At 36.1% G+C, this 27,212-nt stretch overlaps 2 protein-coding genes across 14 annotated transcripts in view; both read left to right on the top strand.

Annotated features, from left to right (window-relative positions):
- LOC136026468 (endoplasmic reticulum membrane-associated RNA degradation protein-like) overlaps window positions 1–16,924 on the top strand; it is a 93,703-nt gene extending 76,779 nt beyond the window's left edge. For 6 of the 7 annotated variants that reach the window (XM_065703075.1, XM_065703074.1, XM_065703076.1 and 3 more), the window contains exons 14-15: window positions 450–638; window positions 16,789–16,924. In XM_065703075.1, coding sequence (XP_065559147.1) covers window positions 450–555 — 106 coding nt within the window. In that variant the 3' untranslated portion in view covers window positions 556–638; window positions 16,789–16,924. Of the gene's footprint in view, window positions 1–449; window positions 639–2,974; window positions 3,984–16,788 lie in introns of those variants that run through there. The other variant, XM_065703072.1, reaches the window with a different exon arrangement.
- LOC136026467 (calcium-dependent secretion activator-like) overlaps window positions 16,814–27,212 on the top strand; it is a 198,481-nt gene continuing 188,082 nt past the window's right edge. For all 7 annotated transcript variants that reach the window (XM_065703066.1, XM_065703070.1, XM_065703067.1 and 4 more), the window contains exon 1: window positions 16,814–16,956. In XM_065703066.1, the coding sequence (XP_065559138.1) occupies window positions 16,814–16,956 (143 nt within the window). The remainder of the gene's footprint in view (window positions 16,957–27,212) is intronic.

Below are 27,212 nucleotides of genomic sequence, written 5' to 3'. Positions count from 1 at the left end.
TAAGTGCTAAAGAGTGTTACTGCAGCTTAAAATTTTACAATGAGAAAGCTATTCACATTACAGCTGGTGGTGCAACTAATTGCCCTTATAAGTTATGTTTTTATTTTTGGTAGGTTTTTCAATGACTCTAAGGCTACTTATAAAATATTTCTTTATCTTGCTGAAATTTTTAAAGAGAATTTGTCTTGTATCTCAACAATTATTAATACCATGGCTAGTGTAAGCTATCGACAGCCTTATAGATTATACTTTAGATTAGTCCGTTATATTTCTGCATACTACGTAATGACGCTTCAGACGTTAAAGTATGTCCACCATTCATGAAATATTTAAATAACATGTTCTGATTTTGGATGTGTATGTTGCAAAGTTTTTTTTTACCGATATAAATGTCTGACTATTTATTGATACGAACTTTTCATTAAAGAAAAAGGTAAACTATGTTTCAGATACCTGAAAAGAAAGTTGAAAGAGAGCGAAAACCTCAACTCTTTGGTCCGACAAAACCAATGGAAAGAGGCTCTGGATATTTCAGTCCTTTTGGCAAAGCCTTAATCAGTTTTGTGATTACTACAATAATATGTAGAACATTTAAGAATTAGATGTATATTTAGAAGAAAAGTGCGGTAATATCTGAGGTAAGATACTCTTTCTTTTTATTGATTAAATTATAATTCTCATAGTTTTAATCGGAACATTTTGAGAAAAAAGGAGCGAGGGAGTAAGCCTAGTTGCCCTTGAATTTTTTGATTGGTTAAAAAGGCAACTAAAACTTTTAATTTCTTACGAACGTTTTCATTAGCAAAAAATATACGTAACTTGCGAATTAAACTTACGTAACGAACTTCCATATTCGTATGTTTTTATTGTGTATATGAGGGCGTTCACCCCCTCGTCAATACCTCGCTCTTTACACTAAAGCTTAAATTTTGTCCCAATTCCTTAAGAATGACCCCGGAATCACAAAGGCCGTAGAATAAATAGTTGACATTACTAAAAATACTTTAGCGTAAAGAGCGTGGTATAACGAAGAGGTAAACCCCTCATATGTGTAATAATTTCTGTTCGTCTTAAGTTTTAATGATGTTCCTTACTTTCAGTTGAAAAAACTTTTCATATTTGTTTTTTCACTGTTTTTTTTTTTTAATAATACTAGAAAATCCTGCACCCCTTTTATTGAAATTCTCTTCCCCCTTGGCAAATTCCTCCATGGAAAGATCCTCCCACTTAACCTCCCCCAACAACTTCGATCCCCCCTCCAAACCAAAAAATCCCCCTGAAAACGTCTGTACACTTCCCAATAGCCATTACTATATATAAACACAGGTCAAAGTTTGTAACTTGCAGCCCCTTCCACGGGAACTGTGGGGGAGTAAGTCGTCCTCAAAGACATGGCTATTAGATTTTTCGACTACGGTGAATAAAATGACTATCTCAGAGTTTTGATCTGGTGACTTTGGGGAAAAAATGAGCATGGGAAGGGGCCTAGGTACCCTCCAGGTTTTTCAGTCACTTAAAAAGGGCTCAAAAACTTTTAGTTTCCGTTAGAATGAGCGCTCTCGCGACATTCTAGGACCTCCAAGTCGATACGATCCCCCTGGAAAAAAAACAACAAATAAACACGAATCCGTGAACTGTCCTCTGGCAAAAATTGCGAAATTCCACGTTTTTGTAGATAGGAGCTTGAACTGTTTGAAAAGTTCTTCTTTACAAAATGTTCCTCCTTTTTCTTCTTATACCTGGGAATGAACTGTTCTTAGAAAACGACATGCTCACTTTCTGTAAATTGGCAAAAAAAAAAAAATCTAATATTAAATCCTGTACACTAAAGTAAAACTTAGATAATTTGATATGCCTACCCGCCATATTCAAGTACATCCACGACCACAGTACCTTAATTGCTGAGATAGGAAAGAGAAAAAATAATCTGTTTCATTTTCAAAGGAGTTGGATAAAATGTTGAATTAAATTTTTTTTATTTCATCACTCTTAAGTTAGAGGATTCAATCTTGAAGCAACGAGAAGTAATAGCTGCTGTTGCATAGAGAGTGAGGGGTTGATGGGGTAGGGTAATCAAAGAAGTGGAGTGCAGGTTGCAAGACCAGGAAATTCGAATATAAGGTAAGATATATACGTCGCATTCCATTGATGTTTTATAAATTAGCCATGGATTTATGGTGCAAGTAAATTAGTTTAATTCATGTTAGGGCTTAATTGAATTTAAATTTTAAATCACCTATTTTGTCGGATTCTTTCAATTATCAGGCTGTTTAAGATCTCTGTCGATCGTTTGGATTAAAAGAATGTTTTTGAGAGTTAAGATTGATGTTTCGTCCTTATTTTGTCCGTGCTTTGGTTATGGTAATGAAGCTAAAAAGTAATTGCAGACTGAATTCTGATAAAACTGATATTGATTAAGTTTCCAAAAGTTTTTTAAAGTTTTTAAAACTTGCAAAAAATAGAACTAATGCCGTCAATTGACGGCACACCGCCGATAATTTTTCGGCGGTGTGCCCCCCAAAATTTTTCGGTGTAATTGTATCCACCGCCGCTAATTTTTATTTCGGCGCGGCTTCGGGGTTTAATCAAAACTGCCTTGGCCGAAACCCCTATATAGTAAACTTACCGCCCCTTGGCTTGAACAACAAGCGAAATATATCGACTTGAAAATAAGAAAGGTGGTCTGAACCACGATATTCTGCATATACGGCATCTTTTTTTCTTTCTTTCCTTTTTTTTCCACTTCAGATAGCTTGGCATTGGAACATCGTAGAGAGCTGTTTAATAGCACATTCTAAAGGAAATTGATGAAATTAGAAGCCTTTTGTAATTAAGAAAAAGTTATTTAAAAAAAAACAGTTTTTCACGAAAAACTGCATTTTTCTTCAGCATTGTAGCAGATTTTGTTATTATTATGTACAGGGGTTAACATGTTTTAACAATAACAAGTGTTAATGTATCTCTCATTATGTAGTGCTTATGCATCGCGCGGTACCTACCCCATATGTGATTGACGACATCGACAGCAGCCACTCGTCGTATGCTGATGATATTTTGTTATTTTCGGACAATTTAATACCAATGTGGAACGCAATTAATATATTACACTCGCATCTACGGGAGATAGGATTAGAGATTGAACCTTCTAAAACAGAATTCCTAATGGCAAACAATAATAGTGATTGCCAGCATCATTCCATTAGGGTAGGATCGCTGAATTTTTAAAAAAAGATTCCGTTAATTACCTTGGGTTGCCTTTTGGCCCGTCAATAAAAGGTGCGCGGGAGTTGATGTTATCTTCTGTATTGGGAAAAGTTAGGAAAGGTAATGGCCTGCTAGTCAGGGTGAAAGGTCGTTTTGGTAAGCAAACACTTGCTATAATGTATAATTAAATTTTTACACCTCATGTATTCTTAATTGTTCCATTTTTGAAGTTTTTAAGTAAAAGTGATAAAAAGCCTATCCACGTTTACTTCTTCCGGTTTTGTAAATATTTTCTTGGAATTCCACTATGGTTCAAGAATAGGTATATTATGCAAAAATTCGAAATATTTGAAATTACTGTTAAAATGGCTCAACAATACGATCGATTTCTTAGACGATCTAGTGAAAATAAAATAAATTTTCCCCTTAATTATCTTGTTTAATGGAAAAATAGTTTTGTCGCCATACCTTTAATAAAACAGCTTTTTATGTGCTATGTATTATGAGTGTTTATACGTTATGTTTTATGAGTGTTTTTAGTGTTATGCATTAATGAGCTATCATAAACTATTGTATATATATTTATGAGTTATTATGAGTATTATGAGCTACTTGTTGTCGTCCTTTTCTTTAGAAGTGTAATTTTATATTTTTCAGTTTTCTTTTCATTTATTTCCTATACTCCTTAGTGTATATCCATGTATGTATAGAGGGCATATATAAATTATTATAGTTTGTGTTATCTTAAATGAACATATTAAAATACGACCGTTAGAAAAACTAATCATTGTTGGACTTAGTTTACTACTGATTCTTTGAGATTCGTTTCTTATTGTTCCAAAGAAGAAAAAGTCTAAGTCCTTTTCCTGTTTGTAATCAGGTATATGGCTAGGTAATCCTGGATGCAGCGGTAGCTTGCATCCGAGTTGCAGCGGTAGCTTGCATCCGGGTTGCAGCGGTAGCTTGAATCCGGGTTGCAGCGGTAGCTTGCATCCGGGTTGTAGCAGTAGCTAGCAACCTATTAATCATGTTCTAGATTGGCTTTACGAATCAAACAGATCTTGGTAACGAACTGTAAGGAGTGACCCTGCTCAATGGTAAGCGAAACTCTAAAAAAATGGAAATTTCTCAAAAATTAAGTTTTTCCAAATTAAAATTTGGAGAAAATGGAAAAATGGAATTTTGAATACATCAAAAGAATAGGATTTTTATGCTGATTTTAAATGTATACGTTTCATAAAGTTTAGTCCTACCCATCAAATATTACGAGCCTGAAAACATTTACCTTTGCACCATCAGATTCAGCGTATCAGAGGACCCTACTGTAGAGGTTTCAAGCTCCTATCTGCACAAATGTTGAGTTTTGTACTTTTTTGTCAGAAGAAAGATCACAGATGTACGTTTCTTTGTTTGTTATTTTTTTTTCCATGGGTGATTGCGTCGACCAGTGGTCCTAGAATTTCACGAGAGGTGTTTCCGATTCAAACGGAAACTAATAGTTTTAATGCCCTTTTTGAGTGACCAAAAAATTGGAGGGCAACTAGGCCCCCTCACACGTTCTTTTTTCCCCAAAGTCGACGGATCAAAATTTTGAGAGAGCCATTTTGTTCAGCATAGTCGAAATATCTAGTAACTACGTCTTTGAGGATGACTTAATCCCCCACAGTCGCAGGGGGAAGGGCTGCAAGTTGTAAACTTTGCCCATTGTTTGCATATTGCCGAGTAGTGGCTAATGGGAAGTATACAGAAGTTTTCAGAGGGGATTTTTCCTGGTAAGGCGGGGTGGGGGCTGTGGGAGAAGGTTACGCGGCAATATCTTTCCGTGAAGGAATTTTTCATGGGGAAAGAGAATTTCTATGAAGGTGGTGCTGGATTTCCCAACATTATTTTAAAAAACAATCAGAAATTAAACGTAAAAAAAACTGTTTTTTTTTCAACTGAAAGTAAGGAGTGACACTAAAAATTCAAACGAACAGAAATTATTACGTATATGAGAGGGCTCGTCCCCTTGTCAATGCTTCTCTCTTGATATTAAATTATTTTTAGTAATTTCAAAAGAGCTATTTATTCTAATTAAACTGCCTTCAGTTTCAGGAGTCAATCTTAAAGAACTGGAACAAAACTGGAACCTTAGCGTAAAGAGTGAGGTATTGAATAGGGGGTGAACCCCCTCATATTATGTATATGAGAAAGTTTGTCCCTCGTCAATACCTTGCTCTTTACGCTAAAGTTTGAATATTGTTAAATAATGGACGAAATAAGCAATAATTTGTTTGTCTTATTTTCCAGCCATTCTTAGCATTTAATTTTACCTTAAGCAGCTTCATAACTATGATTTTTATGTAATGAACCAAAGATATTGTATGTCTTCGGCTTGTGGTTGTTATTAAATAAAAAAAAACAAGTTTTTTTTTCAAATTGAAAGTAAGGAATCAAACAGTTCGTGGTATAGCTACAGTATAGCGTACCAATAGCTACATAAACAGAATCGCATTTTCATGATGATTTTGAATATGTAAGTTTCAACAAGTTTAGTCTTACTCATCAAAAGTTACGAGCCTGTGAAAATGTGCCTTGTTTTAGAGAATATGGGGAAACACCCCCTAAAAATCACAGAATTTTAACAAAAATCACACCATCAGATGCAGCGTATCAGAGAACCGTACTGTAGAAGTTTCTAGCTCCTATCTACAAGAATGTGGAATTTTGTATTTTTTGCCAAAAGGCAGGTCACGGATGCATGTTTATTTGTGTGTTTTTTTTTCTCCCTGGGGTGATCGTATCGAACTAGGGATCCTAGAATGTTGCGAGAAGGCTCATTCTAACAGAAATGAAAAATTCTAGTGCCCTTTTTAAGTGACTAAAAAAATTGCAGGGCACCTAGCCCCTTCCCACGCTAATTATTTTCCAAAGTCACCGGATGAAAATTCTGAGATAGCCATATTATTCAACATAGTCGAAAAACATTATAACTATGTCTTTGGGGACGACTTACTCCACCACAGTCCCCGTGGGAGGGGCTACAAGTTATAAACTTTGACCAGTGCTTACGTACAGTAATGGTTATTGGGAAGTGTACAGACGTTTTAAGGGTTTTTTTTTTGGTTTTTTGGGGGGGAGGGGTTGAAAAGAGGGGAATATGTTGCAGGAACCATACATGGAGGAATTCTTCATGGGTTAAGAAAATTTCCATGTACGGAGCGCAGGATTTTCTAGCATTATTTAAAAAAAAATGAAAAATAAATATGAAAAAGTTTTTTCAACTGAAAGTAAGGAGCAGCATTAAAACTTAAAACGAACATAAATTATTACGTGTATGATGGTTCACCTCCTCCCAATACTTCGCTCTTTACGCAAAGTATTTTTAGTAATTTCACTTATTTATTCTACGGCCTTTGTGATTCAGGAGTCATTCTTAATTAATTGGGACAAAATTTAAGCTTTAATGTAAAAAGCGAGGTGCTTACGAGGGGGTGAAACCCCTTATATACGTAATAAAAACATACGAATACAGAAGTTCGTTACGTCCCGCTCTTTACGCTAAATTTTTACTCTTTCTCTCAACTCTGCTTATGAAAGCAGTAAAAAACTTTAGCGTAAAGAGCGGGGCGTTGAGGAGGAAGTAGCCCCTTTCATATGCAAAGTAATTTCTTTTCGTTTTAAGTTTTAATGTCGCTTCTTACTTTCAGTTTAAAAAAGCTTGTTTTTTTCATTTAATAACAATGAAACTTAAAAGCAACATAGATTATTGCGTATATCAAACAGTTCGTGGTAACGAACTGTAGTAAGGAGCGACCCGGCTCAATAGTAAACGAAATTCTAAATAACGGAATTTTGATACTAAAATATACATCAAAAGAATTGGATTTTCATGCTGATTTTAAACATATAAGTTTCATCAAGTTTGGTCTTTGTCATCAAAAGTTACGAGCCTGAGAAAATTTGTCTTATTTTAGAAAATAGGGGAAAACACCCTTAAACGTCACAGAATCTTAACGAAAATCACGCCATCGCATTCAGCGTATCAGAGAACCCTATAAAAAAAATTCAAGCTCCTATCTACAAAAATGTGGAATTTCGTATTTTTTTGCCAGAAGACAAATCACGGATGCGTGTTTATTTGTTTGTTTTTTTCCCAGGGGTCATCGTATCGACCAAGTGGTCCTAGAATGTTGCAAGAGGGCTCATTCTAACGGAAATGAAAAGTTCTAGTGCCCTTTTTAAGTGACCAAAAAAATGGGAGGGCACCTAGGCCCCCTCCCACGCTCATTTTTTCTCCGAAGTCAACAGATCAAAATTTTGAGATAGCCATTTTGTACTGCATAGTCAAAAACCATAATAACTGTGTCTTTGGGAATGACTTATTCCCCCACAGTCCCTGGGGGAGGGGCTGCAAGTTACAAATTTCGAGTAGTGTTTACATATAATAATGGTTATTAAGAAGTGTACAGTCGTTTTCAGGGGAGTTTTTTTGGTTTTGGGGGTGGGATTGAGGGGAGGGGGCTATGTCCGAGGATCTTTCCTTGGAGAAATATGTCATGGGGGAACAGAAATTCAATGAAAAGAGCGCAGGATTTTCTAAAATTACTATAAAAAAACAATGAAAAAATAAACATGGAAAAATTCTTTCAATTGAAAGTAAGGAGTACCGTTGAAACTTAAAACGAACAGAGATTATTACGCATGTGAGGGGTTCTAAAAATATTTTAGCATAAAGAGCGAGGTATTTAGGAGGAGATAAATACTTCGCTCTTTATGCTATAGTATTTTTAGTAATTTCAACTATTTATTCTGGCCTTTCTGATTCAGGGGTCATTCTTAAAGAATCGGCACAAAACTTACGATTTAGTGTAAAGAGCGAGGTATTAACGAGGGTACAAACCCCCTCATATACATAATAAAAATTTAAGAATATAAAAGTTTGTTACGTAAGTTAATTCTTAAGTTACGTATATTTTTTACTAATAAAAAAATTCGTTAAAAATTAAAATTTATATTTGCCTTTTTGTGTAACCGAAAAATTGCATGGCAACTAGGCCTCCTTCCCCATCCCATATTTCTCAAAATCGTCTGATCAGAACTAAGAGAAATCCATTTAGCTAAAAAAGGAATTAAAATGTAAATTTCATTTTAATAATTTATGTGTGGAGAGCCAAAATCAAACATGCATTAATTCAAAAACGTTCAGAAATTACTCCGTATATGAAATGGGTTGTCCCCTCCGCAATCCTTCGCTCTTTACGCTAAAGTTTGACAATTTACCACAATTCTGCTTTTTAAAACAATTAAAAGCTTTAGCATAAATAGCGAGGGATTGCGGAGGGGACAACCCATTTCATATACGGAGTAATTTCTGTTCGTTTTAAGTTTTAATGTCGCTCCTTACTTTCAGTTAGAAAAACTAGTTTTTTTAATGTAATGTTTTAAAGATCTTATCTATCAGTCATTTGAGAATTGCTCAACTTGTGACATTCATTTTCATAAAAATAGTTTCGACCTTTTTGGCCGTTTTGTTAATATTCCTTACAAAATTAGTTCCGCACATATCGCTAATTTAAGTTACGTGGGAAAATCCTACCCTAAAGAAATTTCTCGTTTGAGAAGAGAATTTTCTATGGAGGGGGAGCTGGATTTTGCGACATTATTTGAAGAACGATCAGCAATTAAATAAACAAACAAGTTTTTTTCAACTAGCAGTAAGAAGCAATATTAAAACTTAAAACTAACAGAAGATATTACGTATATTTATTTGCTTCTCCTTAATAGCTCGCTTATACGCTAACGTTTCTTTGTTAACTTTAAAAGAAGTTATTATTCTAACAGCCTTTGTGATTCAGGAGCCATTCTTAAACAACTGGAAAAAAATCAAACTTAGGTTTTTATAAGGCTATTTGTTAGTTTAAGAAATATGCATACTTTGTTTTAGTTTTTCATGCTTGTTGAGCCAAATTCAAGACATACATTAATCCAAAACATTCAGAAATTAAAAAAAAACAAGTTTTTTTAACCGAAAGTAAGGAGCCACGATAAAACTTAAAACAAACAGAAATTATTCTGTATACGAAACGCGCTGTCACCTCCTCAACGCCCCGCTCCTTATGCTTAAGTTTTTTATTGTTTTACAAAGTAGAGTCGTGAGAAAAAGTCAAACTTCAGCGTAATGAGCTGGGCGTTGAGGAGTGGACAGCCCCTTTCATATACGGAATAATTTCTGTTCGTTTTAAGTTTTAATGCTGCTCCTTTCTCTCGGTTGAAAAAAATCTTTTTTTTTATTTAATCAGTTCTGAAGTTGGTTCATAATGTTGCTTGTATACCAAAATATGGCACAGAATCCTCTTAATTTATGTCACTGACTGTCGAAGGAGAACTCGACGTTTTATTTTCTGTTCTCAGTAATTATTTTCAGGTACGCAGTCGTTTGGCTACAGCCATCCAAGCAATACTCTTCAATTAGTGAATATCGAAAAGTAAACTTGAATTAAACTTATTATAGATCCTTTTGAAGTTTGTTTTAAAGCGCTGTCTTCATTATGGCTTCTTCAGGCGAAGTCGGCCAAGTGAAAACAGCTTCTTGTTCGTTGGAAAACAGACTTTTCTCTAGAAATCACTTTAAATGCGCCTGATTTGACTTGTTGGGCCTTAAATAGTACCAATGGAGATTGGGCTCCCTGAAAAAGTAAAAAAAAAAACGACGGCCGAATTCGTGAAAAAAGGGTATGACCCAATTATTGTTCTAAATTAGGATTAAAAAAAAAATAATATTAAGGAAATAAGTGGCACTTCATATGCATTTATGACTGTGTCAAGTGTGTATTCCCAACTAGGATCTTAGTAAGACGGGCTTGCTTTGCTTTAACTTTTGTTCCAACATAGATCAGGATTTTATATTGCTGTGTTTAGTCTTTCAATAAACAAGTTTGATGCACCTGCTTTATTTACTTTTAAGAAGAAAAAGAAGAACATCTACATTGCTGCAGGAGTGGCAAAAAGTCCGCTAGAATAGTATTCGACCTCCAATGACCTCTGAGTAGCTGAATTTTGCTACCGGTGGTAGAACGTGAAAATGTTGTTAAGATTCTTGAAATTCAAAAGGGAAACTTGAAGGCTTTGAGTATTCAAGTTGAGAAAATTATATCTTAGAGATATGAAATTTTAAAAAATATTGAGATTCTGTAAACGGTATAAAGGCTTTTTTCCTCTTCTCTTTCTTTTTTTTTCTTTTTCCTTTAAAGAAGAAGAAAAGGGTTGTATTAAAAGAAATAAACACATTAACAACAAACCTAAATTTTATAAGTTTTTATAGGCAAGGGTCAACCTTTACAAAGCCTTACATACACAATCACTACGAGCCATCCTTACAATCCTTCCCCCCCAAAAAATGAAATAAATGAATTTTAAGTTTTTATAAACATTCACGACATAATTGAATGTCGAAGACCTAAAAATATAAATTGATTCATCTATTCTATCTTCTCGTACCCCTCCAAAATAACAAAACAAAAATAAATATCACAATCACTCTAAAGAAAATTCACCCAGCAGGGTTTAAAGTTCATATGTAGAGGGACAGTGTCCTTTCAGTTCAATGCCAAATTCATTTAGCCTATCAGCTGTCGAAACGGCCTGAATTGACAACTAAGATTTACTGGCCCTCTGTATATCTGTGCACCCCAAGCTGTGGACCTGCTCAGTTCATTGGTGCATCCAGTACAGAGCTGGATTTACCAAAAGTTCCATGGATTAAATACGTCTGGGGAACCTGCAAAGTAAACAGGTTTTCAAACAGTTGGTGGTCCAAAAGTAACCAAAACCCTACAAAAAAAAAAATTAATAACAATTAGTGGATCAAAAGAATTGGCTTTTTATGCTGAATAATTAAAAAAAAACTCTCTGACAAATAAGTTTTTCCAAAAAAGTAAAGATTGTGCTTTCTGGAGTGAACAGAACTAACTCAATTGTACATGATAATTCTCTACTGGTATTTTTGATCCTTATGACTCGTAACGGGGCCTGTCTTATTGCAGGCATTAAAAAAACAACAACAAAAAATATTTATTTTTGTGACGGTGGTAAAACCACTGACTATTTAATTAAAAATGATTTTTTGGTAGTATGGCTTCAGACAACTGTTGTATACATCAATGACTTATTATAGCCGACAGTTACCGATATGAGTCAATGCATACGTAGATTGCCTTTATCTTATGAATTCTTTTTGTTTTTTGGAGTTTTTAACCTCTCATTTTTTCCCTTTTAAACTCTTTATTCATTTTGGTTCTTCATTACTTTCTGTCTTCACTTGTGATGGGGACAGTTTATTGTTCCAAAAAGTGAAAATTCTCAATAACTTTTTCGTCGTAGAGTTCATTGGCTTAATGTCCTGTAATTTTTTCCACTACTACTATACTACTAATTACTCACCGCAGCACCAAGCCGCCTGAGGCCAACACAGCTACGCACGCTCCTCCTCCAACCTAATCTATTCAAGGTCTCCCTCCTTACACCCTCCCAGGAAGTTCCCATTTCCTTTAAATCTTTATTTATGACATCCTCCCAACCCAGACAAGGACGACCTGCTTTCCGTGTAGCCCCAGACGGTTGGCCAAAAAGGACACTCTTCGGCAGTCTGTTATCCTTCATCCGCAGAACATGGCCTAGCCATCTCAACCTTTCTTTCATTATAGCCCTAGAAAGCGGGATTGAACCACATTTTTGTACAGCCTACTGTTTGAAATACGGTCAGTCAGCCGAGTACCCAGAACAATCCGTAGGCAGTTTCTCTGGAAAACATCTAGTAAATTTTCTTCTGCTTTTCGGAGCGCCCATGCTTCAGAGCCATATTTGACCACTGTCATCACTGTAGCTTCCAATATTCTAATCTTGGTTTGCAGACTTATCTTTCTATTCTTCCAAAAAAAATTTTAACTGTGAAAAAATACCCTGAGCCTTAGCTATTCTACTTTTAACATCTTCACTGCTCCCACCGTCTTTACTAATAATACTACCAAGGTAAGTGAAGCTAGTTCCGCAAATAAAAATATTTCCAAAAATAAAGTCCTTGTAACCTTTTCTTCTTGTTTTCTAAATTAATTAAGGAGATGCATTTTTAGGCAAATAATTTTGGGAGTCCACGTCTGGAAATTTACTGTCCTTTTTTTACATAAATAAAAAAACAATATTTTTAACTGAAAGTAAGGAGCGACACTAAAACTTAATACGAATAAAAAATATTCCATTTATGAAAGAGCCTGTCCCCTCCTTAACACCCCGCTCTTTACGCTAAAGTTTTTAATTGTTTTGTAAATTAGAGTCGCGAGAAAGATTCTAAATTTTGCGTGAAGAGCGGGGCGTTGAGGAGAGGACAGCCCCTTTCATATAAGGAATAATTTTTTTTCGTTGTAAGTTTTAATGTCGCTCTTTACTTTCAGTTAAAAAATTTCTTTTTTAATTAATTTCTGAACGTTTTGAATTAATGCAGATTTTGATTTTGGCTTACCCTTCTACATGAATAATGGAAACGAAATTTCCATATTATCTTTTTCTTTTTTTTTGGCTAAATGGCTTTCTCAAAGCTTCAATTGGACGATTTTGAAAAAAAGGGCGTGGGAGGGGGCCTGGTTGCCCTCCAATTTTTCAGCTAATTAAAAAGGCAACACTCGAACTTTTAATTTTATTTACGAACGTTTTTATTAGTAATAAATATACGTAACTTACAAATTAACTTACGTTACGTACTTTCGTACTAAGTTTGAATTTTTTTTTTTGCCGGTTCTTTAAGAATGACCCCTGAATCACAAAGGCTGTTTAACTAGAATTAACTCCTTTGAAATTACTAAAAATACTTTAGCTTAAAGAGCGAGGTATTGAGGAGGGGACGAACCCCCTCATATAAGTAATAATTTCTGTTCTATTTAAGTTTTAATGCCGCTCCTTATTTTCAGTGGAATAAACTTGTTATGGCACTTGGTATTAACCAAGTGACATATAGCAATCGCAAATTCTGTCGGTCTGTCTGTCGGTCTATCGGTCCCGGTTTTGCTACTTTAGGCACTTCCAGGTAAGCTAGGATGATGAAATTTGGCAGGCGTATCTGGGACCGGACCAGATTAAATTAGAAATAGTCGTTTTCCCAATTTGACCATCTGGGGGGAGGGGGAGTGGGGGGCCCGTTAATTCGGAAAAAATAAAAAACATAGAAGTATTTTCAACTTACGAACGGTTGATCAGATCTTAATGAAATTTGATGTTTGGAAGGATATCGTGTCTAAGAGCTGTTATTTTAAATCCCGACGAGATCTGGTGACATCAGGGGGGGAGTTGGAAGGGGGAAACCTAAAATCTTTGAAAACACTTAGAGTGGAGGGGTCGGGATGAAACTTGGTGGGAAAAATAAGCAAAAGTCCTAGATACATGATTGACATGACTGGAACGTATCCGCTCTCTTTGGGGTAGTTTGGGGGGGGGGGGAGTTCATTCTGAAAATTAGAAAAAATGAGGTATTTTTAACTTACGAACGGGTGATCAGATCTCAATGAAATTTGATATTTAGAAGGGTATCGTGTCTCAAAGCTCTTATTTTAAATCCTGACCGGATCTGGTGACATTGGGGGGAGTTTGGGATGGGGGAACCTAAAATCATGGAAAACGCTTAGATTGGAGGGACCGGGATGAAACTTGGTGGGAAATATAAGCAGAAGTCTTAGATACGTGATTTACATAATTGGAACGGATCTGCTCTATTTGGGGGGGGGGTGATTCTGAAAAATTAGAAAAAATGACGTATTTGTAAATTACGAAGGAGTAATCGGATCTTCATGAAACTTCATATTTTAAGGACCTCGTAACTCAGATCTCTTATTTTAAATCTCAACCGGATCCAGCGTCATTGGGGGGGGGGACCGGAAATCTTAGAAAATACTTAAAGCGGAGAGATCAGGATGAAACTGGATGGGAAAAATAAAAACTTGTCTAAGATACGTGACTGACATAACCGGACCGGATCTGCTCTCTTTGGTGGAGTTGTGGGGGGGTTAATTTTGAAAATCGAGGTACTTGTAACTTACGAAAGGGTGATCAGATCTTAATGAAATTTGATATTTAGAAGGAACTTTTGCTTTAAAGCTCTAATTTTAAATTCCGACCAGATCCTCTGACATTGGGGGAGTTGGAGGGGAAAACCGGAATTCTTGGAAAACGTGAAAATTGGGGTATTTTTATCTTACGTTTAGGTGATCGGATCTTAATGAAATTTGATATTTAGAAGGAATTCATGTCTCAAAGCTCATATTTCAAATCCCGACCAGATCTTTTGACATTGGAGGGAGTTGGAGGGGGAAATCTTGGAAAACACTTGGAGTGGAGGAATCGGGATGAAGCTTGGTGGATAGAATAAGCAAATGTCCTTGATATGTGATTGACGTAACCGTACTGGATTCGCTCTCGTCGGGGGAGGGGTTCAGTGATTTGGCGAGTTTGGTGCTTCTGGACGTGCTAGGACGATGAAAATTGGTAGGCGTGTCAGGGAGCTAAACAAATTGACTTGATAAAGTTGTTTTCCCAGATTCGACCATCTGGGGGGCTAAAGGGAGAGGAAAAATTAGAAAAAAATAGGTATTTATAACTTACGAGTGGGTGATCGGATATTAATGAATTTTGATATTTAGAAGGACATCGTGACTCAGAGCTCTTATTTTAAATCCTGACCGCCATTAAGCCTCTGATTTTCCTTTTAAATCAATCTTTTGATTCTTAGAATTTAGTTAGAGCTCATACCATATGAGCTCTTGGCTCTTAGCTCTTCTTGCCTCGTCACAAATGCCATATGAGCTTTTAGCTCTTGTTTTTCATTTAATTTTTTCATGATTCTTTTTAAATAATGCTGGGAAATCTGGTGCACCCTTTATGGAAATTTTCTTCCCCCATGATAATTTCCTCTATGGAAAGATTATCCTAGTTAACTTCCTCCCCCTGACCATCCCCACCACCAGAAAAATCCCACCTGAAAATGTTTATATACTTCCCAATAACCAATACCATGCTATATGTAAACAATAGGCAAAGTTCATAACTTGCAGCCCTTCCCCTGGGGACTCTGGGGTATTAAGTCGTCCTCAAAGACATAGTTATTAGATTTTTCGACTATTTTGAAAGAAATTGCTATCTCAAAATTTCGGTTCGGTGACTTTGGGAAAAATGATAGTGGGAGTGGCCCTCCTTACCCTCCAATTTTTAGTCACTTAAAAAGTATACTAGAATTTTTAATTTCTCTTAAAATTAGCCCTCTTGACATTTTAGGACCACTGGGTCGCAGCGGCCCTAGCACTCTTGGGGGAAAAAACAACAAACACTCATCCGTGATCTTTCTTCTAGCAAAAAATACAAAATTTGACGTTTTTGCAAAAAAGGAGCTTGAAACCACTGCTATAGGGTTCTCTGATAAGCTGAATCGGATGTGCTTTTTAGGGGGTGTTTTCCCCTTTTTTCGACTATAAGGTAAATTTTCTCAGGCTCGTAACTTTTTGGGGGTAAGAATAAACTTGATGAAACTTATATGTTTAAAATCAGCGTAAAAACTCAATTCTTTTGATGTATCTATTGGTATAAAAATCCCTTTTTTAGAGTTGTGGTTACTATTGAGCCGGATCGCTCCTTACTACACTTCGTTACCACGAACTGTTCGATTAGTGCTAAATTCTTCCCGCACATTCGTTTTGTTCGTGTTCTACTTTTTCTTCCTATTTGAAATCAGAGCTGTATCCAGGATTTTTGTGTGTGTGTAGGGGGGGCAAAAAATAATTTTTCTTGGAAAGAAGGGGCCAATTTTTTTTAAATGTAATTTTTGTAATTTAGTAGCCCACCCAGTCCTTCTTCTTCCATGGATACGCTCCTACTGGCCATAGACGTTTTTTCCTGATTTATTTTTTGTTTGACATGCTCTTCAGAAGCCAAATTTATCAGCTCTTCTTTTTTAGATTTAATATCAGAAGCCATTAATTGACATTTAGCTTTTTAGGTTCATAATGATTGTTTCTTAAAATAAGATTGTTGCAATAAAAGTTAATCAAAAGTTTGACCTTCAAGAACTAATTCAAGCTGAATAGATACTCAATACTAATTAAATATAACTGAATTCATGCTGAAGTGCACTTGGGTCCATGAAATTAACTGAAAATCCTTTACAATTTATCCGTCCAAGGATCAGTTCCAAAACGCAACGTATATTTTTTTCGGCAATTTCTTTTCTGTATTTTGCTTTATGGACTTTATCAATAAAATATAGACTCGAAAGGGATCGTATATTGATTAGTAAGAGTTTTAATCCATAACGTATACGAAATGTTCTTTACTATATGCTCTAATTGTAATAGCAATTTATCCAGGAAAGCCACATGTTATCTCTACGCAAGACGGCTCTTAAGTGCATGCGCGCTTACAAAATTTCCAATTCCGTCAATAGCCGTGTGTTCTAAGCCGAAAAGATAGATGATTGTCCTAAATTTGCCAAAAGCCTTGCATAGTGTCACATGAATGGTATCAGGTTTTTTTAGTGAGTGTCGAGAGATTTTGTGAAATCTTAATTTTAAGGTTAATAAGTGACTAGAATCGGAATATGATTGACCCAAGTTCTTCGGAGGAGGAAAGTGATGAGGAAACCCAGCTTAGTTTTCCCTCTGATAGTCGGTCTGAAGGTCCTGGAAATTTTCCTGTGAATAACTTAGAGGTCCCTTATTTACCTGGAGCTGGAGTTCCAAGGTATGCTAATGTTCTTTTCCTAGTTTTACCAATATAAAAAAATCAAGGGGTTTTTGTCATGTTTATTGTCACTTGATCTTGCTGTTGTCAGGGTTTATATGTGGGGAAATAGTACTTAGGCACTTATACAGAGGACCGTATTTACCTTCGAAATAATTTTAGCGCGAAGTTGAACATGTAAAACATAAAGTAAAATTAAGTCATAATGTGTTTTCTATAGATCACTTCCAGAGTCCCAGAGTGAGCACTACTCCTCTCCACCACTATTCCTAAAATCAATAACTACTTTTCTATTCAACAATATTTTCATATCTTTGAACGATATCCGACCCCATACCTTTTTGAGGACCCATATCCCGCGCTCCCTGTGCAGGGGAGGGGGGATTTGTTCTAATGTTGAACTAACGGAACTTCCCCCGGACAAATATAGATATTTGGTTTGTACATTGATTGTACGAAATCAGAAACGATAGGCTTCTTTAAAGATAGAACTTTTAATTTTTAACGAACGTTTTTATTAGTAAAAAATATGCGTAACTTAAAAATTAACTTGCGTAACAAACTTTTATATTCTTATATTTTTATTATGTATATGAGGGGGTTTGTTCCCTTGTTGATATCTCGCTCTTTATACTAAATCTTTACACTAAAATCTTAAGTTTTGTCCCAATTCTTTAAGAATGACCCTTGAATCAGAAAGGCCGTCGAATAAGTAGTTGAAATTACTAAAAATGCTTTAGCATAAAGAGCGATGTATTTATCTCCACCTAAATACCTCGCTCTTTATGCTAAAGTATTTTTAGAACCCCTCATATGCTTAATAATCTCTGTTCATTTTAAGTTTTAGTGCTACTCCTTACTTTCAATCAAAAAAACTTTAATGTTTCTTTTTTCATTGTTTTTTTTTTATAGTAACGCTAGAAAATCCTGCGCCCTTTTCATTGAGTTTTTCTTCCCCCATGACATATTCCTCCAAGGAAAGATCCTCCCACATAGCCCCCTCCCCTAAACCCAACCGCCCAAACCAAAAGAATCCCCCTGAAAACGTCTGTACACTTCCCAATAACCATTATTGTATGTAAACACTGGTCATAGTTTATAACTTGCAGCCCCTCCCCCAGGGAATGTGGGGGAGTAAGTCATCCCCAAAGACATAGTTATTATGGTTTTCGACCGTGCGGAACAAAATGGCTATATCTAAATTTTGATCCGTTGACTTTGGGGAAAAATTAGCGTAGGAGGGGGCCTAGGTGCCCTCCAATTTTTTGGTCACTTAAAAAGGGTACTAGAACTTTTCATTTCCATTAGAATGAGCCCTCTTGCGACATTCTAGGACTACTTGGTCGATACGATAACCCCTGGAGAAAAAAAAACATAAAACAAACAAACAAACAAATATACACGCACCCGTGATCTGTCTTCTGGCAAAAATATGAAATTCCACATTTTTGTAGATAGGAGCTTGAAATTTTTGCTATAGGGTCCTCTGATACGCTGAATGCGATGATGTGATTTTTGTTAAGATTCTATGACTTTTAGGGGATGTTTCCCCCTATTTTCCAAAATAAGGTAAATTTTCTCAGGCTCGTAACTTTTGATGACAAAAACTAAATTTGATGAAACTTATATATTTTAAATCAGCCTGAAAATCCGATTCTTTTGATGTATCTTTTAGCATCAAAATTTTGATTTTTAGAGTTTCGTTTACTATTGAGCCGGGTCGCTCCTTACTACATTTTGTTACCATTAACTGTTTGAAACTGATCAAAATTCAGTCTCGTTTGAGAGCAGGGTTGCCAAAGGGACACTTTTAGTGCTTTTTTGACACTTTTTCACCCTGGGTGACACCCTGCCACTATTGGGTGAAAAAAAGCAACTTTTTGAAAAAAAGGAAATTTGGCATTTTTTCAAAATCAATACCATATGCATTTATTTTCAGTTTTATATGGCTCTTGGTATTAACCAAGTGACATATAGCAATCGCAAATTCTGTCGGTCTGTCTGTCGGTCCCGGTTTTGCTACTTTAGGTACTTCCAAGTAGGCTAGGACGGTGACATTCGGCAGGTGTATCAGGGGCCGGACCAGATTAAATTAGAAATAGTCATTTTCCCGATTTGACCTTCTGGGGGAGAATGGGGGGCTGGTTAATTCGGAAAAATAGAAAAAATGAAGCAATTTTAACTTACGAACAGTTGATCAGATCTTAATGAAATTTGATGTTTGGAATGGTATCGTGTCTCAGAGCTCTTATTTTAAATCCTGACCGGATCTGGTGACATTGGGGGGAGTTGGGAGGGGGAAACTTAAAATTTTGGAAAACACTTAGAGTGGAAGGATCGGGATGAAACTTGGTGGGGAAAAATAAGCTCAAGTCCTAGATACATGATTGACATAACCGGAACGGATCCGCTCTCTTTGGGGTAGTTGGGGGGGGGGGGGGGGGTAATTCTGAAAAATTATAAAAAATGAGGTATTTTTAACTTACGAACGGGTGATTGGATCTCAATGAAATTTGATGTTTAGAAGGATATATGTGTCTCAAAGCTCTTATTATAAATCCCGACCGGATCTGGTAACATTGGGGGGAATTTGGGGGGACCTAAAATCATGGAAAACGCTTAGAGTGGAGGGATCGAGATGAAACTTGGTGGGAAAAATAATCAGAAGTCTTGGACACGTGATTGGCATAATTGGAACGGATCCGATCTATTTAGAGGGGGGGGGTTAATTCTGAAAAATTAAAAAAATGACGTATTTTTAACTTACGAAGGAGTGATCGGATCTTCATGAAACTTCATATTTAGAAGGACCTCGTAACTCAGATCTCTTATTTCAAATCTTAACCGAATCCAGCGTCATTGGGGGGCAGTTTGGGGGGGACGGAAATCTTATAAAATACTTAAAGCGGAGAGATCAGGATGAAACTGGATGGGAAGAATAAAAACAAGTCTAAGATACGTGACATACATAACCGGACCGGATCCGCTCTCTTTGGTGGAGTTGGGGGGGGGGGGGGGGTAATTTGGAAAAATGAGGTGTTTGTAGCTTATGAACGGGTGACCAGATCTTAATGAAATTTGATATTTAGAAGGATCTTGTGCTTCAAAGCTCCTATTTCAAATTCCGACCAGATCCTATGACATTGGGGGGAGTTGGAGAGGGAAACCAGAATTCTTAGAAAACGTGAAAATTGGGGTATTTTTATCTTACGAATAGGTGATTGGATCTTAATGAAACTAGATATATAGAAGGATCTTTTGTCGAGATGCTCCATTTTCGGCTCGAATTGAATCCGGGGACATGGGGGTTGGAGGAGGGAAACAGAAATCTTAAAAAACGCTAATAGTGGAGAGATCGGGATGAAACTTGATGGGAAGAATAAGCACAAATTCTAGATACGTGATTGACATAATTGGAACGGATCCGTTCTCTTTGGAGGAGCTGGGGGGGTGTTAATTTCGAAGAATTCGAAAAATTAAGGTATTTTTAACTTAAGAATGTGTGACTGGATCTTAATGAAATTTGATATTTAGAAGTAATTCATGCCTCAGAGCTCTTATTTCCAATCCCGACCAGATCTGTTGACATTGGGGGGAGTTGGAGGGGGAAATCGGAAATCTTGGAAAACGCTTAGAGCGGAGGAATCGGGATGAAGTTTGGTGGATAGAATAATCAAATGTCGTAGATATGTGATTGCCGTAACCGTACTGGATTCACTCTCTGGGGGAGTTGGGGGGAGGGGCTCAGTGCTTTGGCGAGTTTGGTGCTTCTGGACGTGCTAAGACGATGAAAATTGATAGGTGTGTCAGGGAGTTGCACAAATTGACTAGATAAAGTCGTTTTCCCAGATTCGACCATCTGGGGGGCTAAAGGGAGAGGAAAAATTAGAAAAAATGAGGTATTTATAACTTAAGAGTGGGTGATCAGATCTTAATGAATTTTGATATTTAGAAGGACATCGTGACTCGGAGCTCTTATTTTAAATTCCGACCGACATTAAGCCTCTGATTCTCCTTTTAAATCAATCTATTGATTCTTAGAATTTTGTTAGAGCTCATACCATATGAGCTCTGCACTCTTAGCTCTTCTTGCCTCGTCACAAGTGCCATATGAGCTCTTAGCTCTTGTTCTTAACTGCAACAGCTTTTAATTTGTGATTTATGCTTTTCAGGTTTGTTTTCGTCTTAGGGATTTTTTTTATAGTGTCCGCACTACTTTCCTTTTCAAAATCGCGAAAATTCAAACGCGGTGAAACATGTGACTTCAAGTCACATGATCCTGAAGTCTGGTGGTCAAGAGCTAGTGTCCTCACCATCTTATTTTTAGAAGCTCTTGTTAGATGTGAAGAATTCCGACGGCACTCTCAAATTCTTTGAACTATCAAACTTTATGTTGAACTTATGTGCGTTACCTCACTCAAATGCTGGTGCCGAAAGACAGTTTTCTCAACTAATAAACATTAAAACTAAGTTGCGAAATCGGTTGGAAGTGAAAACTGCGGATTCCCTCATGCATGTAAAGCAGATGGTTAGTCGTAGTGCTGCGTCAGTGGATCGGTGGCATATTCTGCCAATATTACTTAACAACTTTTCGAGGTGGTACTGCAAGGCTGACGACAAGGATGAGCAAATAGAGAGTGAACCTGAACCTGACCTATTTGACTGACCAATCAGAAAACAAATAACTGAAATCAGATTGCAGTAGCCGAAGTTTTTTTCTCCAAAATGGTTAACCACTAGAAATTGATTTTTTTTTTTTTTTCAAAAACGAAAGCTGAAGCTTTGAACAGATTTCTTGTACCGGAATTTGTATTAAAGTTTCCCTTCATACTCTCACATTCTTGTAATTTTCTCCTTTCTTTCCTGAAAAACTTGGCCTTTTCTGAACCCAGGGTGTGGCTGGACCTCTGTATAATGCTTCTGAATTGGAATCCGATTCATTCTGTATCTGCTCACTTTTCGTAAGCCTCTATAACATGGAATGCACCGCATGTGAAATTCAGCACAGTCTTTCTTTTATAAAAGCCTCTTCATGCTGTCTAGGTTTTTCGGTTCGGTCCATCTCGAGCCACGTAGATGGCAAAGGCCTAGCGCAAAATATTTTGGATTTGCTTAGACATTTGTTGTGCACCATTCTGGTTTTTGTGAAAAGGATTACGATTAAATAAGCCTTTCCATTGTCTTTTACAGACGCCGTCGACCTCTTCTCAGAAGAAAGAGAGAAACGGATTTTCCGAAAGAGAAAGGAGAGAAACTCTTCTCAGAGTGGGCAGAGAGAAATGGATTTTCCTCGAAAAACCATATCTATTCTTGACACCAAAAAGCCTTTTTCTTTGGTTTTCTGTGCTTTTTCTTTTTTATTTCAACATTTGATTGAGCACATGTGATATTTGTCTTGTCACTATTTACAAAGAATTTGACATTTCTTTGTTTTTTGAAGAACAAATTAACTTTATACAGAACAAGTGATGTTTGTCTTGTCATCATTTCTCTCCTTATCAAGTTTGATCTTTTAGTTAATTGATCTCATGAATACATTAATGTTTGGATGAAATAACGCTATGGTTTTGTATTTTTGCAAGAGCAGCGTCACCAAACGCGTTGGTGAAAGCCAGGTGAAAAGGATGTGAAGCACGTTCCAAGCAAAGCGCGTTTCACTCGCGCTGTTTCACGCGTTTCACGTGGCAATAAGATTCGTGAACTCGAAGGTCAACTGAATGCTCACAAAGCTTCCTGCGAATTACTGTCGAAAAAACTATTGCCAATTGACTTAAAAAACAGAAGAAAAAACCTCATCATTCATGGTCTACGAAACGAAAAGGGTAACCAAACCCTGGATTCTAACATGAAATCATGGATCAGTGATACTTTGGGAATTTCTAGCCCTATTAATTTGTATAGACTGGGGTCTAAAACAAGCAATAACATTACCACTAGGCGAGGCTCATCGAAAACTGAGACGTTAAAACCAGTTTTTCTTTCACTTAGCAACGACAAAGATGTGGAATTAATTATGCGTAATGTGGGGAAACTTATATGAGTCCTTCAGGATCAAACAAAAAGGAGCGGATCTATGGTTAGAAGTATGTCACATGAACTCTGAAAAGTGGATAAAATACGATGACCATCATGAAGCTTAACAGTTATCAGTGAACTGTAGTAAAGATCATAATGATTATTTGAAATGACTATTATTCCTTTTAAGTGACAACAGTTGAAAGTTCTTCTTTTTTCTTTTCTTTTTTTTTTGATGGGGTTTTGTCGAGATAAGTGATGATTTATTGCTGTTAGTATGGGTGATATTTTAATATATATATATTTATTATATATATATATATATATATATATATATATATATATATATATATATATATATATATATATATATATATATATATATTTATTTCTTTTTTTCTGGTCGTCATCATGGCTTGTTTAAAAATCAAATACGACCTAGCAGTAATAATCATGGTCCTTTTTTTGTCTTTTGTTGTCTTCTCTTTTGTTCTTTTTATTTTTTATTGTAGATGTAGATCAGGTTCTTAAGTGTACAACTGTATTTTATTGCATTCAGTTATGAATTTTCCTTTCTTTGCCGTTTTGCCTGCCCCGCTTGGGGCGCGTCCAGCGATTATTTATCGACTAAGGATTAATGTCTAAATTTACAAATGTTAGGAATAGGCTTGTTAGGGTAGAGGCGGATCCGCTTGACCTTAAACAAATTCTAGCGAATGATTTAGTGAAAGAAAAAATTTGGTAATATGGACGAATCTGTGGTGGCTCTCCCCAAAAGTAAATATATTAATAATAATGATATAGACCATGAAGCTACTCCAGGTTCATTTCGGTCAATATTCTGGAATTGTCGTGGTCTTGTGAATAAAATGGATTTTCTATCGGCGTTCCTTCCCAGTCATGATATTTTGTTGATTGGGGTACGTGAAACATTTCTGAGTGATAATCTTTCTTCTTCAGTCCGAATTCAGGGTTATAATTTTTTTTGAAAAATCACGGGTATAAAAAAATAAAGGAGGAATCGGGTGTTATGTACGTAATGATATTCATTCGCGAATAATAACAGATTTTGATGACTTATATGAGGAAACGAAAGTTGAATTTTTAATTTTACAATTGAAAATACATAATTTAAATGTTGCCTGTTGCGTTTGTTATAAGCCCCCTCATGTATCACCCTCTTCTTTTTCGTCACCACTCAATACCCTCATGAAGCTAATATCATGCAAGTACAGAAGGGTAATTATGATGGGAGACTTCAACATCAATTTGATTTATGATTCACATCAGACAGCAGATAAAGAAATCAATGAGTGTAGACTTGACGAAAATGCGATAGATTTTAGATCGATGTGCCTGTCACATTGTTTATTACCACTTTGTAGCTCTTCTTTGTTTTTACCACAAAAACTCTTCGTTTGGAAAAAAGGAATTATTATGAACGAGAGTTTGAGAAAGTTCGTTTCTCTCTAAAAAAGACTTGTTTTCTAATTAACGAATGCCTTAGTAAGAGGAAGGACCAAAGTTTTCCAGATGAAATATGCATGCCTGAAAATCAAGTACCTCTTAATGATAAGAAGGAAATAGCAGATGCCTTAAACCGGCATTTTGCTAAAATAGGGGGAAAAACTGCTGAGTCTGCTGCCTCATTCGGGTCAAGTAGTCAAAATAAAAATGACTTTAGAAATTTCCTTCGGCCATCACATGATAAGTCAATATTTTTAACACCGGTTTCTGAACAAGAATTAAAGAATGTAGCTATTCTTTTGAAAAATGGTCATCCTGAGGGTATTGATGGATCATCCACATTTCTGTTGAAAGAAATACTCCCCCAATTTCGCACATTTTATTTCATATAATAAACCTGGAATTTAAAAATGGGACGTTTCCTTCGTCGTTAAAAGACTCAAGAATATTGGCTCTTTACAAAGGAGGAGAGAAAACAAATGCATCAAATTATAGGCCTATATCGCTCCTGTCGGCTTTTTCTAAAATAATTGAACGTTGTCTGTATAATAGAATAGTGCGTTTTTTAGATCATTTTGAAATGATAAATCACCTTCATTTCGGATTTTGCAAATGTCACTCTACCGATCATGCCATCCTATTACTAACACTGTATGTCCATGATATTCTTGACTGTGGAGAAATTCCAGCTTCCATTTTTCTTGACATTAAAAAAGCGTTTGATTCAATATCTCATGATATTTTAATACATAAGTTGTATCATTACGGTATAAGAGGGCCAGCAAAATCCCTACTAGCATCTTATATTAAGGACCGTTCTCAGTATGTTGATGGAGGTGATGTTTCATCTGAAATGACTCGTCAATCTAATACCGCTGGTGCCCCGCAAGAGTCAATACTTGGTCCCCTACTTTTCTTAATTTATGTGGACGACCTGAATAATTCAATGATAATATTTAGTTTAAATTTGCAGTTTGCGGATGACACTGCGTGTACTGTCGCAGGGAAAGATGTGAGCTGTTTGAAACTTGCATTGGAAGAAGCTTTCAACCATCCTCTATTGTGGCTTGAGTCAAATTACCTAGCTCTTAACGCTGATAAAACGAAATTTATCGTTTTCTTGCGTTGTAACGCTGCAGTTCCTGAGCTTCAACTAATTGAATCAAGTGATTTTAAAATAAAGATTTCACGAGCAGCACTATGCGATACCTCGGAGTCCTCCTTGACTCTAATCTATCATGGAAGCCTCATATATCTAATCTGCGGATGAAATTGGGGAGAAATATTGGGATAATGCGAATACTCAGGTCATCCCCTCCCTTTGAAGCAATGAGATCACTTTATTATGCACTTATTTATTCTCATTCAATGTTTTCATCACTTGTTTACCTTAACACATTTAGTTCTCATATTATGCCACTTCAGAGACAACAGAACAAAGCTTTACGGGTCCTTAAGAGCTACTTGCCTTCCCCTAAATTATATCCAGCGAAGTAGTCAGCTGATTCCCTGTATTGCTTCCTTAATATTCTTCCTTTAAGACATTTTGTGACAGTTGAATCTATCCTCTTCAAACTGAAGTATGACCGCGGTTTGCTTCCCTCGTTTTTTCGTTCCTCGAACCTTTTCCCACTCAAAAGTATTGACCACGGACATTTAACTAGAAATTTCAATAAATCGTATCAGCCAAGAATAATAAATGAAAGCTCGAAATTTTCCCTTCGAAACTCGGTAATTCGGTATCGGAATATTTGTACGTCTAAATTGGATACTTCAAAATCAATTAAAAAAGCTAAACGAAAACTTAAATTTATGTTGATTTATTGAATTTTTTTTTGTGATGTGTGAATTGTTGTTGGTTGGTGGGGGTCGCCTTTGGGATGTCAAATTTGTTCCCATTTTACATGGTTTTTTATGATACTGGACCTTAGGCATTCTCCAGAGTTCTTGGTATCTTTTATTTATTTTTATGTTTATTTCGCTGGACGCGTCAACAGGTGGAGTTGTTGACCGGGCAATTGACGGGGAATATGTTTAATTACATTTAATTACACTTGTTTGAATTGCATGTAGTGAAGTATGGATGTTGTATTTATTTAAAGAAGTTTTTTCCATCCCGTGCATTACGAATTTGTCTTCTCAGCTGGGCTCTGGACATTTTTGAACTTATTTTATTATTAAAATGAACCTGAAAACAAACTAAAAAACTATTCTTCTTGAGAGCAGTCGAAACTTTGAGTAAAAATAATTTGTTATTGTTTTTTATTATTAAACAAAAGACGCTAAAACTTTAGCGTAAAAAGCAGGGCGTTGAGGAGGGGACAACCCCTTTCATATACGGAATAATTTGTGTTCGTTTTAAGTTTTAATGTCGCTCCTTACTTGCAGTTAAAAAAATACATTTTTTATATTTAATTTTTGAATGTTTTTCCATTAATGCATGTTTTGAAATTGGCTCACCGCACATGAATGATTAAAACGAAATTTGAATATTAATTTTTTTTTTTGGCTACATGGCTTTCTCATAGTTTTGATCGTACGATTTTCATAAGAAAAGGAGTGTGGGAGGAGGAGGCATAGTTGCCCTCCAGTTTTTGGTTTCTTAAAAAGGCAACTAGAACTTTTTTTACGAACGTGCTTATTAGTAATAAATGTCATAACCTACAAATTAGATAACGTAACGAAATTCTATATTTGTATATTTTTATTGCGTATATGAGGGGGTTCGTCCCCTCGTTAAAGCCTTGCTCTTTACAATAAAGCTTGAATTGTGT

Source organism: Artemia franciscana, chromosome 4 (assembly GCF_032884065.1).
Source record: "Artemia franciscana chromosome 4, ASM3288406v1, whole genome shotgun sequence".
In the NCBI taxonomy this organism is placed as follows: Eukaryota; Metazoa; Arthropoda; class Branchiopoda; order Anostraca; family Artemiidae; genus Artemia; species Artemia franciscana.
This window is presented reverse-complemented; position numbering and strand designations above follow the sequence as displayed.